This window comes from Carcharodon carcharias, chromosome 3, assembly GCF_017639515.1.
Source record: "Carcharodon carcharias isolate sCarCar2 chromosome 3, sCarCar2.pri, whole genome shotgun sequence".
NCBI lineage: Eukaryota > Metazoa > Chordata > Chondrichthyes > Lamniformes > Lamnidae > Carcharodon > Carcharodon carcharias.
The window spans coordinates 171,084,292-171,099,980 of record NC_054469.1 but is presented as its reverse complement, the minus strand read 5'-3'; the positions used below and the strand labels follow the sequence as shown (position 1 = coordinate 171,099,980).

The following is a 15,689-nucleotide window of genomic DNA, read 5'->3' as shown; positions in this document are numbered from 1 at the left end:
CAGCACTGTGGGTGTACCTACGCCACACAGAATGTAGCATTTCAAATATCCAATATTCCTTTTATATTTTATCACATTGTTGCTAAAAAATACAAATAAATAATGACACAAAAGCAATGCCCATGTGTTGATCTCTCATTCAAGTTAAAGATTTAGTGTGTTAGCTGGTTTTGGAAAAGAAATCAAAGGAATCACTTAATATCCCTTTGAACAATATCAATTGTTCTGGCATAAAACATCGGCAAAATTTAAAAGTTGAACATCAATGGATTTTGAAAGCGGCCATAAAAATTAAACAAAAATAATGAACCAGAGAGAAAGACAGGCCTAAAGTTCAGATTCTGAGTAGTGGATCAAGATTAACCTCTTTTTACTGATTATAAAAACACTTCTAGACATTACACAGCACACAAAAGCACTTCTGTAAATGTCTGACTTTTGATCATCAGGCGTCGCTGCAGTCAAATTACTCTCTAATTTGGCAGTCACTATGGCAACCCATTGCACTTGTGATATTCAGTACCATTCAGCAATATTTACAGAAAATTACTTCTTTCAATTTGCAAGACAAACAGAATTTTCGAACCACAAATGTTATATTGTGGACATCAAAATCTTTTGACATTTCACTTTGTTTAACGAATGCCTTCCGTCTCCTCATGGCACAATGGTAAAGTTCTTAGCAACACTCAACTAAGAAAGCAAATGTGTCAGTGACAATATTTCTAATGGGGCTGACATTCAACTTTTGTTTAGTACTTGATACTCAGAGTAATCAGAAGAAATAGGCTAACATTGGTTCACTATATATGACATTTAGATGAAGTGAAGCACTGCAAACTTGTGCATCCGATGTCCCTGGAACCTGTGCCTGATATTACCTTCTTGCACATCCAATATTATTATTGTTAAACCATCATGCTGCTGAAAATTTACCTACAGACTTGTAGCTACATAAATGTTGAAATGTAATTTAATAATCTTTTCAAGAAACTTCTGCATTTTCTGCCAATATTCCTGCAAACTACATAGCTGTCAATTAGAACCTTCTGACTTCAGATATGAATCTATGGTAGAAGGCACTGAATATTTTTCATTCCTGACATGTTGTTACACACCACCAGTCCCCTCAGTCTTGGCACCAAATCAAGTGAACAAGATCAGCAGTCAATTAACACAATGTGAACCTGTCCCTGTGGTAGCTCAGTTTAGGTTCAGCTGCTTTTTAATCCATTCAGTGACACTGTGCAGACGAGTGCTCATTTGCATTGCTAACATTAAATTACCATATATACTGACGTAGAAGTCAAATTTTTTAGGCTAAAAGTCAGGGGAGTTGACTTTTATATGGGTAAAGTTTTCAAGGGGTTGACATATATGGGCTTGATTTGGACTCAAGTCAAATCCAAAAAAGACCGTCACAATGAAATAAAGTAAAAAATCAAAAACACTAAAGAATTCATATTAATTATCATTCATAGTTTGATCACTTCAATAATTTGAAGAAATAAAAACAAAACTTGAACATGAATGTTTTAAGCATTTAGTTACCAATACTCATTTTCATTATTATTTATACATTTACAATGAAATTGAATTGTCAACATCTCCAGGATTATACTTTGGCCCTGAATTTTCTGGCTTTGTTCCCTGAAAATCTAGGATCGGCTTTTACACAAGTGTATACCCGATTGTATCTTCAAACGCCCGAGAAAAGAAATATACGCATTGCGGAGCAGTCCACTCTGAAACTCAAATCAGATTTGCAACAACCTAATTCCTCATCTGTCATTCCCTCACCTATGGAGTTCGCTAACTTAGACCTATTACAGATGCACAAAATAAGTTAATCAGTCAAAGGTGGCAAACTGAGTCCTACACGCTGATGAGTAAGTAGGTTGTTGTAAATTTGGCGTCGGTTTCACTGTTCAACATACATATAACTAACTTGTGCATTTATAGAGGAAGACACATTTAAATGGTGTTAAAAGGTGTCTGAAAGGTTACATGCATCCAATGTCATGATTTTTGAAAAGGATTTGCTTAAAATTCAATGCACACTAAGTATTGATGATATCTTAGTTTACTAGGACAATATGCAAAACAAGTACTAAACTGTTATGTGATGCAGCAAGATGTCAACACTCACCTTCTCCCTTTATGTTTGTGAGATGTAGGTTTGGGCAAGTGGATTGCTTCTTTCAGGGCACCTTTCAGATGAATAGTCCTTTCCTGTATAACCTCTCGTATATGCTTGATCCAATCTTGTTTATTTTCAATGCTGGATGCCTTCAACACAAACAGTAAGATTCAAGACAAAAAGGTACACACGAGAAAATAATCAAGATGAAATATTTTCTCTGCAGAGTGTATGTTATGGAATTGTAAGACAGTTGTTTATAAAATAGGTTTCAATTATAAATTATTTCATTACACAAAGCATATAGAGGGGCACATGACCAGATTATAAAATTTACCTCTTGCAAACATATGCTCATTATTTACAAAGATTAATAGAACTAAAATGGGGTGGACAATGAAATAAGTCAGTTGCTTTACTGCAATTAATTAATTATTAATTCACTGATTTAATCTACTGTGTTACTATCTCACTGTTGAGGTCCACAATCTCAACTGGTGTCTTGATCAAAGGCCAATCTTATGACTGGCGCAATACCATGGAGTGGTGTAACTATGTCAGGCATGTGGGTTTCTCCAGATGGGGAGTTTTTGGCTTTCATCATGCTAATGAGGGCAGCTGAAGAGTGGAAGCCAGGTGTTTATTGAAGGAAGAAAAAGGAATAAAAATAGGATGCATAGTTTTATTTTCAGCTTCTTTTGCTTGCTACATGGAAGGGCCTTAATCTCGATCCATATTACTATTTTTTCAAGAACAAGAAAAGGAGATGGAACAGTGCTGAACCACAGTCAACTTCTCACAACTGAACAGAGCATGAATAGAGCTAAGCCAAAAATGACCTTGTGTTAAGTTACCTGAAACTTCTCAAATTCTAAAAGCAAATCAAAATTACCTTTAAAACAATTTTGTTGTCTGATGTCGGAGTCCGTCCAACCCACAATGCAAACTTACAATGATCTCCTTCAACGTGCTCTGTAACCCCAAGTTCTGAGGTCTAAAAAACAGAAAAAATATTTGTTCAATCCTCCTTTGTTTTCTAACTGATAATACATGCACTGGCAAGAAATGCTCATATCTGACGTGTCAATTTTCTAGAGTATTATTGCTACACCAATTAAATTTCTGAATAGTCTACAGCAGATCAGAAGGCACAGTTAGTACATATACAAAATCAACAAAATAAAACAGAAAATAGTAATATCATAATGATAGCTGAGAGGATGAACAAGTATAATTGCTGCATTACTGTTCAAAGATCATCACAAAACAGACAGAAAAATTAAGTGCTGCAGTGTCTGCACCAAAATGTATCATTAGTCTTCCTTGGAGAGTATTTTAAATAACGTATTGCAGAGGGAATATGATACTATGTAGAGTTTACATATAGATGTATATTTAAGACATGGCAAATTTAGTCATTTTTCCAAGGGTCTACCCTGATGGCATGCTGATCATGCATACATCTTCCAGAAAACAAAAGCTATAATGTAAAGCACTGCTTTTTTAGTATTTATTCTTTCTTGGGATGTGGGCGTTGCTGGCAAGGCCAGCAATTGTTGACCATCCCTAACTGCCCTTGAACTGAGTGACTTTATAGGTCATTTCATGGGGTAGTTAAGAGTCAACCGCATTGCTGTGGATCTGGAATCATATAGGCCAGACTGGGTAAGGATGGCAGATTTCCTTCCTTAAAGGGCATTAGTAAACCAGATTGATTTTTAGACAATTGATGATAGTTCCATGGTCGTCGTTACTAAGGCTAGCTTTTAATTCTAGATTTATTAATTGAATTTAAATTCTCCCAACTGCCATAGGGGGATTTGAACCCATGTCCCCAGAGCATTACCCTGGGTCTTCCGGTTAATAGTCTAGTGACATTCCCACTGACCACTACCAAGCCCCCAATTACCATCTATTTTTGTGGGATAGACAATAGATATTACTATATGCTGACATATCTTCAACATATAGGGCAAAAATTTGAAATTATAGTTCAAGTTGAAATGGAGGGACCTGCAGTGGGTTGGGAAACCACTGGAAACTGCTGTGAACACAGCATTAGCATCCTGCTTCCAGGTTTCTAGAGTGTGTGGGTGGGATGATTTGTTGAATCTGGTGAATTTGTAGTTAAATGGACCAAGTCAGAGTTCTGAATGGATGAACTCCACATGGATTCCTCAGGCTTCAGCAACCACTGGAATGGAAAGGACATCTAGGAAGACTAGAACCCGCCCGCCCGCCCGCCACCGCCGCCGCCCCCAACCACCACCACCACCACCACCACCACCACCACCACCACCACCACCACCACCACCAAACTCCTGGAGAGACTGAAACTGACATTTGCCAAGGATGGGAGGAAGGAGACAGTTTCTCTAAACAAGCAGTCATGGATGGAAGTATTCAGGAAAATGAACAGGAGAGGGTCCTGTGAATCTGGAGACAGTGCCCCAAGAGATTCAAGGACCTCAGGAGGGTATGGCAGGTGAGTGGTGTAACACATTCAGATGCCAAGCCTGACATTCTGACATCCCAGCATTCTCCTGCACAGCACTTCTTGTACTAAGGCACCTTGCAATTACACTCATTCCTCTCTCCAGCCACCCCCTCACTCACCCATGTGAACAGCCAAAACTCTCACACACCCTCAATTTTGGGCCATCTCACAGACAGAGCTCACAGTCACCCTCCAAAAATGATGGCCTTCTTTTCTCTCCACACATTCCACTTCTCACACATTCTGCTTTCTTTTCAAGCAGAATAGAGTAGGGTCAAGCAGTTAGAACCGGGGGAAGGGGTGGCCCTCTATTGATAGCTATCTTCACAGCCACCGTGAAGGAGGTCTTGTTCCAGGAGCTGCAAATATTGGCAATGAAAACAGAATTACCTGGAAAAACTCAGCAGGTCTGGCAGCATCGGCGGAGAAGAAAAGAGTTGACGTTTCGAGTCCTCATGACCCTTGAACAGAACTCAAAAACTCAAGTTCTGTCGAAGGGTCATGAGGACTCGAAACGTCAACTCTTTTCTTCTCCGCCGATGCTGCCAGACCTGCTGAGTTTTTCCAGGTAATTCTGTTTTTGTTTTGGATTTCCAGCATCCGCAGTTTTTTTGTTTTTATTTAAATATTGGCAATGACCTGCCATGAGAGCCTGAGCCCTCCGAGGCATTTTTTTTTATTCATTCACAGGATGTGGGCTTTGCTGACTGGGCCAACATTTCTTGCCCATCCCTAGTTGCCCTTGAGAAGCTGGTGGTAAGCTGCCTTCTTGAACCACTGAAGCTCATGTGGTGTAGGTACTCCCGCAGCTCTGTTAGGAAGGGAGTTTGAGGATTTTGACCCAGTGATAGTGAAGGAATGGCAATATATTTCCAAGTCAGGATGGTGAGTGACTTGGTGGGGTACTTCCAGGTGATGGTGTTCTCATCTATCTGCTCCCCTTGTCCTTCTAGATGGTAGTGGTCATGGGTTTGGAAGGTGCTGTTGAAGGAGCCTTGGTGAATTCCTGCAGTGCATCATGCAAATGGTGCACACTGCTGCAACTTTGCATCGGAGGGAGTAAATGTTTGTGGGTGTGGTGCCAATCAAGTAGACTGCATTGTCCTGTACGGTGTTAAGCTTCTTCAGTGTTGTAGGAGCTGCGCTCATCCAGACAGATGAGGAATATTCCATCACAGTCCTGACTTCTGCCTTGTAGATGGTGGACAGGCTTTGGGGAGTCAGGTGGTGAGTTACATGATTTCTAGCTTCTGACCTGCTCTTGTAACCACAGTATTTATATGGGTAGTCCAGTTTAGTTTCTGGTCAATGGTAACCCCCAGGATGTTGATAGTGGGGGGATTCAGTGATCGTAATGCCATTGAACGTCAAGGGACGATGGTTGGATTCTCTCTTGTTGGAGGTGGTCATTGCCTGGCACTTGCATGGTGCAAATGTTACTTGCCACTTGTCAGCCCAAGCGTGGATATTGTCAAAATCTTGCTGCATTTGGACATGGGTTGCTGCAGTATCTGTGCAGTCAGAAATGGTGCTGAGCATTGTGCAATCATCAGCGAACATCTCCACTTCTGACCTTATGATGGAAGGAAGGTCATTGATGAAGCAGCTGAAGTTGGTTGGGCAGAGGACACTACCCTCAGGAACTCCTGCAGTGATGTCCTGGAGCTGAGATGACTGACCTCCAACAACCACAACCATCTTCCTTTGTGCTAGGTACATCTCCAACCAGTATAGGAGATAATTTGAGATGGGTTATTAAAAATGAAGCTGTCTTTTAAAATTATCATGGTTCATTTTTTGATAGGGAGGGGGATGTCATGAAGAGATATTAATATCTATAATGTTACTGAAAAATTATTTTAAAAATAGAGTTGTATTGGGGTCAGTATCCATGTGTTTGACTGTGTGTCTTATCTGGATTAAAGCCAGCTAGTCTGGGTGCTTTGATGTATAGTGGTCTGAGATGTTAATTGGGTAAACAGTAAGGAGGATAGAAGGTAAAGTGTAAATTTGCATTTGTTGATTAAAACATTCAAGAGCTGGAGTAAAATCTTGCACCTAGCTGAGAGGCACCAAGCAATGTGTTTATATTATTAATAAAATTAGTGGGATGTAGATGTTCTTGTTAGAAGGTGTGACTTTAAAAGCCTAGGATATCATGGAAAATTTACATTCAAAGAGGAAGCTAGGTATAAACAGAAAGGAGTTTGTGTGTAAGTCAGAGGCATTTAAGATTTAACCAACCTGTAAGCCTACAAGTGTGTCTGTAAAGGAACCAAATTGCAAAGAACATCATTTTAAATTCATATGGTCAAATATGCTTTGCCTGGTGTCTGTTTAAAGTCTATAGGTTACTGTTGCCTTGGTGAAGATTTACCTGGGAGTGATTAATTAGGGGATTTGTTTAAAAGATATTATGGTAGTAATTTATATACGTGTATGTGTTTACTTTGTTGTTAAATTAATAAATGCCCAATTTAGTTTTATATAAAAAACCTCTTGAGGTTCGGTAGTCTTATTCCTCAATACAGAGCTGCATCTCAAACATACCAATTGAAAATAAAGGTTCTGACAGTGTTCAAGTTTCTCTGTGGGATTTAAGCAACTCAGTCTTTACCAACTGCTCTGCCATTACAACTGGGGGCTCATCCGGGATAACATTTGCAATTGCTTGATCGGCTTTGAAATTGGTGAATCTTAAGATTACGAGTACGAGAAGCGCTTTGAATATAGGAGTTGGTGAAGTTTTTCATAAGTAGTGAGACTGCAAGATGGCTTTGGCAATTTCTAAGACTTGTCTGGGAGTAGAAGATATAACTCTGATTGGGTTATAAAAAAATCTAAGAATAAGTTAACAGAGTTGGCAGGTAAGTTAAAATTGGGGTTATCTGTTGGGGTGAAGAAAGCAGATATAAAGGTATAGCATAGCATCTACAGTTGGAAGTGAAACCTGACACTAGTGAGTCACAGCTGGAGATAGTGAGACTTCAGTTACAAATGAAGACGCTTGAAATTGAACAAGCAAATGAACTGAAAAAATTTGAATTAGGAGCAAAGGAGAGAGAAAGGGCATTTCTAAGCGAGCAAGCAGAAAGGAAGGCGAAAGCAAGGAAACTGGAACTGGAATTTCAGGCAAGAGGGAAATATAAAGAAAGAGAGGCAATGGAAAGAGAGAAAGAAAGAGAAAGAGTATACCTGTTTAACAGGTTGGAAGTTAAAAAAAAGAGATCGCAGATTCTGAGGAGAGTTCTGACGATAATAAAACCTTTAACCTAAAACCCAGTGAGGAGATGTTTAGATTTGTACAAACAGTTCCAAAGTTTGAAGAAAAAGATGTTGAAGCGTTCTTTATTTCATTTGAGTAGATAGACAGATGAAACGATCACAGGATCACTGCACATTGTTGTTGCAATCCAGGTTGGTGGGTAGAGCGCATGAGGTATATGCTTTGCTATCTGGAGAGGTATGGGTGAATTATGATGCAGTGAAAAAGGCTATTTTGAGTGCATTTGAGTTTGTTCCTGAGGCATTCAGATAGAAATTTAGGAATATGAGAAAACATTCTGGCAAACTTATATTGAGTTGGAGAGAGCAAAACAAAGTAATTTTGACTGATGGATATGAGCATTAAAAATACAGACAACATATACAGCCATTAGCGAGGTAATTCTTTCGGAAGAATGTAAAGATTCAATTCCTTCAGTAGTGAGGACTCATATGGAGGAACAGAGGGTTCAAATGGTAAGACAAGCAGCAGTGATAGCTGATGATTATGAGTTAGCTCATCCTTTTTTGTCACCTTTTCAAATTGGAAAAGGTTAGAAAGTGGGAAGGTGAAAGGAAGGTGGGTGGTCAGGGAAGAGGAGGAGTAGCTGGAAATTCTCAGGAAGTTTTTTTCTCACAATAAAAAGGAAGGTGCTGAGGGTAGGAGTAACATTTGAAAATTGAAGTGTTTTCATTGTAATAAAGTGGGGCATACAAAGTCAGTGTGTTAGAAATTACTGGGAAAATCCGTTGGAATTACTGGAGTGCAGAAAAGTTCTGGACATAAAAGTATTACTGATTCTGAGGTTCCAGAAAAACCAATGGTGAATGTACAGGTAAAACAGAAAGAAGGAGTGATAGGTAAAGAATGGGGAATGTGTTCACAATTTGCCTAAGAGAATTCCCAGGGGAAAATTGCAGAAATGCTTAAAGACTTTGTGTGTGCAGGGAAAATCTTTCCATGTGTACAGGGTGGAATAGGTAAAGATGTTAAAATTTTAAGAGACACAGGGGCTAGTCAATTCTTACTGTAGTGGGATAATGACATTTGATATTCAGAGGGAGTATTGCAGAAGCAGGTACTAATACATGGGGTTATTGGAGGTGCTAAAACTATCCCCTTCTGGAGTTTGAATTTATAGAGCAAATGGAAGGTGAACAGGTAAATTATTGTTGGGGTAGTGGAAAAATGCCCATTGCAGGGTTTCAATTTAATTTGGGTAATGATATAGCTGGATCGCAGATTTGGGTGATGCCTATGGTAGTTAAGCAGCCTGTATAAGTGGTTTCAACAGAGGTGCTGCAGAGAGAATATCCTGGACTGATTCCAGATTGTGTGGTAACGAGGTCACAGGTTCATAGATTGAACCAAGAGAAACAAGAAGGGCAGTCAATTCAAAGGCAAGAAGAAGGTGTCGAAATCCAATTAGCTGGCGCTGTGTTTGATAACATTGTTTAGGAAGAATTCAGCTGAAGTGTTTAACTCAAGGAGGTTAGTAGAGTTAAACAAAAATGATTTTCAATTAAAACAGTTATATCAGGCAGCTAACTCGGAAACGGAGGCAAAATGCATTCCGGTGTGTTATTACCTTAAGAGTGATATTTTAATGAGAAAATGGAGGCCGGATCATGTCTCAGTGAATGAAAGCTGGAGGGAGGTGCATCAGGTTGTTATCCCAGTTGGGTATAGAAATGAGATGCTGAGGATTGCTCATCAAATTCCAAAGAGGGGACATTTAGGAATTAGGAAAACATAGGAAAAGGTAGAAGTTTTTTTGGCCAGAGTTGCATAAGGATGTAGTCAAATTCTGTAGAGCACGTCACACATGTCAGGTTGTAGGGAAACCACAAGCAGTGATTAAGCCTGCACCTTTCATCCCAATACCACCATTTGAAGAACCTTTTACTAGGGTCATGATTGATTGTATATGACCCCTCCCTAAAACTAAAAGTGGAAATCAATATTTATTAACAATAATGGATGGTTCTACCAGGTTTCCTAAAGTGACACCTTTAAGAAATATTACAACCAAGAAGATTGTGGGGGAGTTAACTAAATTTTTTACAAGATATGGTTTACCAAAGGAAAATATAATCAGACCAGGGGTCAAAACTCATGTCACAGCTATTTGAGGAAGTAATGAACAGTTTGGGGATAAAGCAATTTAAGTCAACAGCTTATCAGCTGGAGTCACAAGGAGCTTTGGAAAGATTGCATAAAATTTTAAAAACTATGATAAGAGCATACTGTCAGGATTATCCACAGGATTGGGATAGAGGAGTTCCATTCTTGTCATTTGCTATTAGAGACACTTCTAACGCAGTGACTGGTTTTAACCCTTTTGAACTACGTTATGGTCATGAGGTAAGGGACCACTGAAATTGATTAATGTGAAATTGGTGGGTCAAAATTCAGAAACTATTCTCCCGGATTATGTATCAAATTTCAGGGAAAAATTGAACAGAACATGTGAGTTGGCTAGGGGACATTTAAAGGTGTCACAACAAGTAATGAAAATGAAGGCAGGCAAGAAAGCTACAGCTCGTAGTTTTGTTTCTGAAGAGAAGTGCTAGTTCTGTTACCAGTACTAGGTAATTCATTAAACGCAAGGTTTAGGATTGAAAAGAAATTGAGTGAAGTAAATTATTTAATAAATACTCCAGGTAGAAGAAAGAAGCAGAGGGTGTGTCATGTAAATGTGCTTAAAAAGTACTGTGACAGGGAAGAGGAACAAAAGAGGAATTAGTGATGGTGCATGTTGAGGAAGAGGTAGAAGTGCAGGGCTCTGAAATTGATTTTCCTCTAATCAAATTGGATAATGAGGGGTGCTTGAAAGTTTAAAAGAAATATTGAGTTACCTTCCAAACAAATGTCAAAGTGATTTGGAAAATCTATTGCAATTACACAAAGCTATCTGTGGAAATAAGTTGGGGAAAGACAAATTTAGCTATACATGATGTACCTGTACAAGTTTCATCTTCAATAAGGCAATATCCTCATCGATTAAATCTGGCAAAGTTATCACAAGTACTAAAAGAAATTGGCTTTATGCTTCAAAATGAAAACACTGAGTCTAGTTGCAGTAAGTAGAATTCATCTATTGAGCTGTTACCAAAACCGGATGGAACACAAAGGCTGCGTGCGGACTATCTAAAGATGAATGTGGTGACAACAAGGGACTCATATCCCATACCACGGTCGGAGGATTGCATTCAGAAAGTGGGGCAATCGAAATTTATCACAAAAATTGCTAAAAGGATATTGGCAGCCAGCGTTGTCAGAAAGAGCCAAGGAATTATCAGCTTTTGTGACACCAAATAGACTATATCAGTTTAAAGTCATGCTATTTGGTATGACGAATGTACCCGTGACATTTCAAAGACTGAAAGTAATTGCAGGTCTAAGCAATTGTGCAGTTTATATTAATGATCTGATTATTTTCAGTCAGATGTAGGATGAGCTTTTACAGCATCTGGAAGAATTATTTTCTCGATTACAAGAAGCTAATTTGGTGATGAGCTTGGCTCAAAGTGAATTTGCAACAGCGCAAGTTACCTATCTAGACCATACCATTGGATATGGTAAGGTGGCTCCAAGGGATGTGAAAGTCAAGGCTACCGTGGATTTCCCAGTGCCTACAACAAAATGAGAAGTTTTGAGATTTCTGGGCATGAGTGGGTTTTACCAGAAATTTGTGCCACATTTTAGCCAAGTGGTTGCTCTACTGGTAACTATTAAAAATAACACGAAATTTCAATGGACACTGGAGTATCAGAATCCATTTGACAATTTGAAAACTGTATTAACTATGACACCAGTTTTGGCAGTATCCAATTATGTCAAGCAATTTAAGTTGGCCTTTGAGGCAAGCGATGTAGGCATTGGGGCTATACTGTTACAAGAGGACGACACTGGAATTGAAAAACCGATAGGGTATTTTTCATGGAAGTTGAATATACAACAGAGAAGATATTCAATGATCAAAAAAGAAGCATTGAGTTTGGCGTTAGCATTGCAGCATTTTGAAATTTATGTGGCAAACAATTCGTCAGAAACAACTGTTTATACAGACCACAATCCTTTGAAGTTTTTGGACAAATTTCGAGACAAAAGTGCAAGACTTTTCAGGTGGAGTCTATTATTACAACCATTCAATCTAACGATTGTACATGTTGTTGGTAGAGCAAATCTGTTTGCAGATGTGTTATCAAGAGTTTGAAGCTTAAAGAGGAAATTAGACATTTTTAAAAAAACCTGGGCACTGAATTGGAGTGATTTCTATTGATACCAAGGGCTTGAGTGTATTACATATATATATATAATGTTAATGCATATACCTGGTAATGTAATAGTGTAATAAGTATAGGAGATACTGTGAGATGGGTTATTAAAAATGAAGCCGTCCTTTAAAATGATCACGGTTCATTTTTTGATAGGTAGGGTGTCATGAAGAGATATTAATATCTATAATGTTACTGAAAATTATTTTTAAAATAGAGTTGTAGTAGGGTCTGTGTCCATGTGTTTTGACTGTGTGTGTCTTAATTAAATTAAAGCCAGCTGGTCTGGGTGCTTTGCTGCATAGTAATTTGATATGTTAATTGGGTAAACAGTAAGGAGGATAGAAGGTAAAGTGTAAATTTGCATTTGTTGAATAAAACATTCAAAAGTGGGAGTAAAATCTTGCACCCAGCTGGGAGGCACCAAGCAATGTGTTTATGTTATTAAGAAAATTAGTGGGATTAAGATGTTCTTGTTAGAAGATGTAACGTTAAAAGCCTAGGATACCATGGAAAATTTACATTCAATGGGGAAGCTAGGTATAAACAGAAAGGAGTTCGTGTGTAAGTCAGAGGCATTTAAGATCTAACCAGGCTGTAAACCTATAACTGTGTCCGCAAAGGAGCCAAATTGCAAGGAAGCTCATTTTGAAATTGTTGGAAGTCAAATGTGCTTTGCTTAGTGTCTGTTTAAAGTCTATAGGTTACTATTGCCTTGGTGAAGGTTTACCTGGGAGTGATTGATTTGTTTAAAAGTTATTAGGGTAGTAATTTGTAGACCTGTGTATGTGTTTACTTTGTTGTTAAATTAATAAATGTCTAATTTAGTTTGATATAAAAAAAACCTCATGAGGCTCAGTGATCTTATTCCACAATTCAGAGCTGCATCTCAAACATACCAATTGAAAATATAGGTTATGACAGTTGTTCAAGTTTCCCTTTGTGATCCACACAGCTCAACCTTTACCAACTGCTACACTCACAGAGTCATACCTAGCACAAAGGAAGATGGTTTTGGTTGTTGGAGGTCAGTCATCTCAGCTCCAGGACATCACTGCAGGCGATCCTCAGGGTAGTGTCCTCAGCCCAACCATTTTCAGCTGCTTCATCAATGACCTTCCGTCCATCATAAGATCAGAAATGAGGATGTTCGCTTACGATTGTGAAATGTTCAGCACCATTCACGACTCCTCAGATACTGAAACAGTCCGTGTCCAAATGCAGCATACCTGGACAATATCCAGGCTTGGGCTGACAAATGACAAGTAACATTCATGCCACAAGTGCCAAGTAATGCCCATCTCCAACAAGAAAGAATTTAACCATCACCCCTTGATGTTCAGTGACATTGCCAACACTGAATCCCCCACTATCAATGTCCTGGGGTTACCACCGATCAGAAACTGAACTGGACTAGCCATGTAAGTACTGTGGCTACAGGAGTAGGTAAGAGGCTAGGAATCCTGTGATGAGTAACTTGCCTCCTGACTCCACAAAACCTGTCCACCATCTACAAGACACAAGTCAGGACTGTGATGGAATAACCCCCACTTGCCTGGATGAGTTCAGCTCCCACAATACTCAAGAAGGCTGACACCATCCAGGACAAAGCAGCCTGCTTCACTGGTACCACATCCACAAATATTCACTCCCTCTACCACCAACGCACAAGAGCAGTAGTGCGTATACAAGGTGCACTGCAGGAATTCACCAAGGCTCATTCGACAGCACCTTCTAAACCCATGACCACAACCATCAAGAAGGATAAGGACAGCAGATAGATGGGAACACCATCACCTGGAAGTTCCCCTTGAAGTCACTCACCATCCTGACTTGAAAATATATCACCATTCCTTCACTGTCGCTGGGTCAAAATCCTGGAACTCCTTTCCTAACAGCACTGTGGGTGTACCTACACCACATGGACTGCAGCGGTTCAAGAAGGCAGCTCACCACCACTTTCTCAAGGGCAACTAGGGATGGGCAATAAATTCTGACCCAGCCAGCGGAAGTCCACATCCCGTGAATGAATTTAAAAAAACATATCAAGAGAGCTAATCCTTTGCTGTGGATCGTGTGTTGGGATCCCCTCTCATTTGAGCTCAATCCCTCTGTCCTGTGGAGCAGCAGAAGTTGCCTTTGTATCGCAAACGTTAAAAGGGATACCTTTAACAAGATGTGCTTATAATCTTGGTACAGGATTTTGGTAGTAACTGCAGTTGTTGCAGAAGGCAGTTACTACTCCTGATAGTGTTGCTCCTGCTTCTCCTGGTGCTGCTAGTGCTGTTCATTTAGGCCATCAGAGGTGCAAGGTAGAATTGCATAAGCTGCTCCTATGCCACAGTGAAGGCTGACAGCAGGCAAGTGCAGATAAAGGTGAATGAAGAGCAAAGTATGTGAACTGAAATCCAAGAAGTTTGAAATCACCTGTCGGAAGTGGTGCGAGTACCATCCTTTCACTCAGGAAGGGAAATAGCTCCTCAGTTTCACTGTATGAAGGATTCCCAGCCTGTCAGTTTCAATGCAAAATTGAATCCCTGCTGTGCTCTTGCCTGGTTGCACCTGGCAAGTTTCACACAGTTCATGAAACCCGAGATAAAAACAAAAAAACTGCGGAAGCTGGAGCTTTGGCTGTTAAACCCTGAACTCTGGCTGAAAACAAGGGTCAATTGCTGACTTGGGTGGTTTAAATTACTCACCAACAGATCCACAGGGGATCCTTGCTCGCCTCCTATCCTGTCTGGTGAAACCTGGAAGTGGGCAGTATCATGCCAGATTTCTGACCCACTGCCACATTTTAGGGCTTTAGTCCACTGTCTGCACCCAAATTCGCCTCCTTTCCAGCAGTTAAAATTCCACCCATATTGGGTATGAACTTTTACTAGCAAACTGATCCTTTTGCAGTCAGACGGATCATGGGAGGAGGAAATTAAGTTTTAATGTTCAATTAGGCGTTTAATATATGCCATAAAAATTCACTGGGACTTTTAAAAATATTTTTGTAGGAGTATCTAAATATTAATCACTGAAAATATAAATACTGTACTAGAAGTGTAAAATAAATGATATATTGCTTTTTAGCATAATACAATGTAGAAAATAAAATTGTAAATGAGTACCCTGAGAATCTGAGTGCTATCCAGTTAACTTATTAAATACGATGTTACGAATTGCTCTATTCACACTGATAATTATAACTTTCATGTTAATTGTAGTTATATTTCTGACTGATCTTTAAATGACATGAAAAGTTGCCATGAGACGAGTGTGGAACTCTCAGAATCACAGAATAGTTATAGTACAGGAGGCCGTTCAGCTTATAAGGTGTACACCAGCACTCCGAATTAGCAATACACGTGGTGCCATTCCCCTGCTTTCTCCCCTTAACTCTGCACAATTCTTCCTTTTCAAATAATAATCCAACTTCCTCTTGAATGCCTCAATTGAACCTGCCCCCACTACACTCTCAGGCAGTGCATTCCCTATCTTAACCACTCCTGTGAAAAC

The 15,689-nt window shown here is 39.4% G+C and overlaps 1 protein-coding gene across 9 annotated transcripts in view; it reads right to left on the bottom strand.

Annotated features, from left to right (window-relative positions):
* The window catches only part of LOC121275778 (triple functional domain protein-like), a 650,960-nt gene that overhangs the window by 227,124 nt on the left and 408,147 nt on the right, over window positions 1-15,689 (bottom strand). For all 9 annotated transcript variants that reach the window (XR_005942563.1, XM_041183384.1, XM_041183386.1 and 6 more), the window contains 2 exons: window positions 3,033-3,134; window positions 2,150-2,289 (listed from right to left, as the gene is read on the bottom strand). Coding sequence is in view for 8 of the 9 variants with exons in the window: in XM_041183384.1 (XP_041039318.1) it covers window positions 2,150-2,289; window positions 3,033-3,134 (242 nt within the window). In the remaining variant the exon portion in view is untranslated. The remainder of the gene's footprint in view (window positions 1-2,149; window positions 2,290-3,032; window positions 3,135-15,689) is intronic.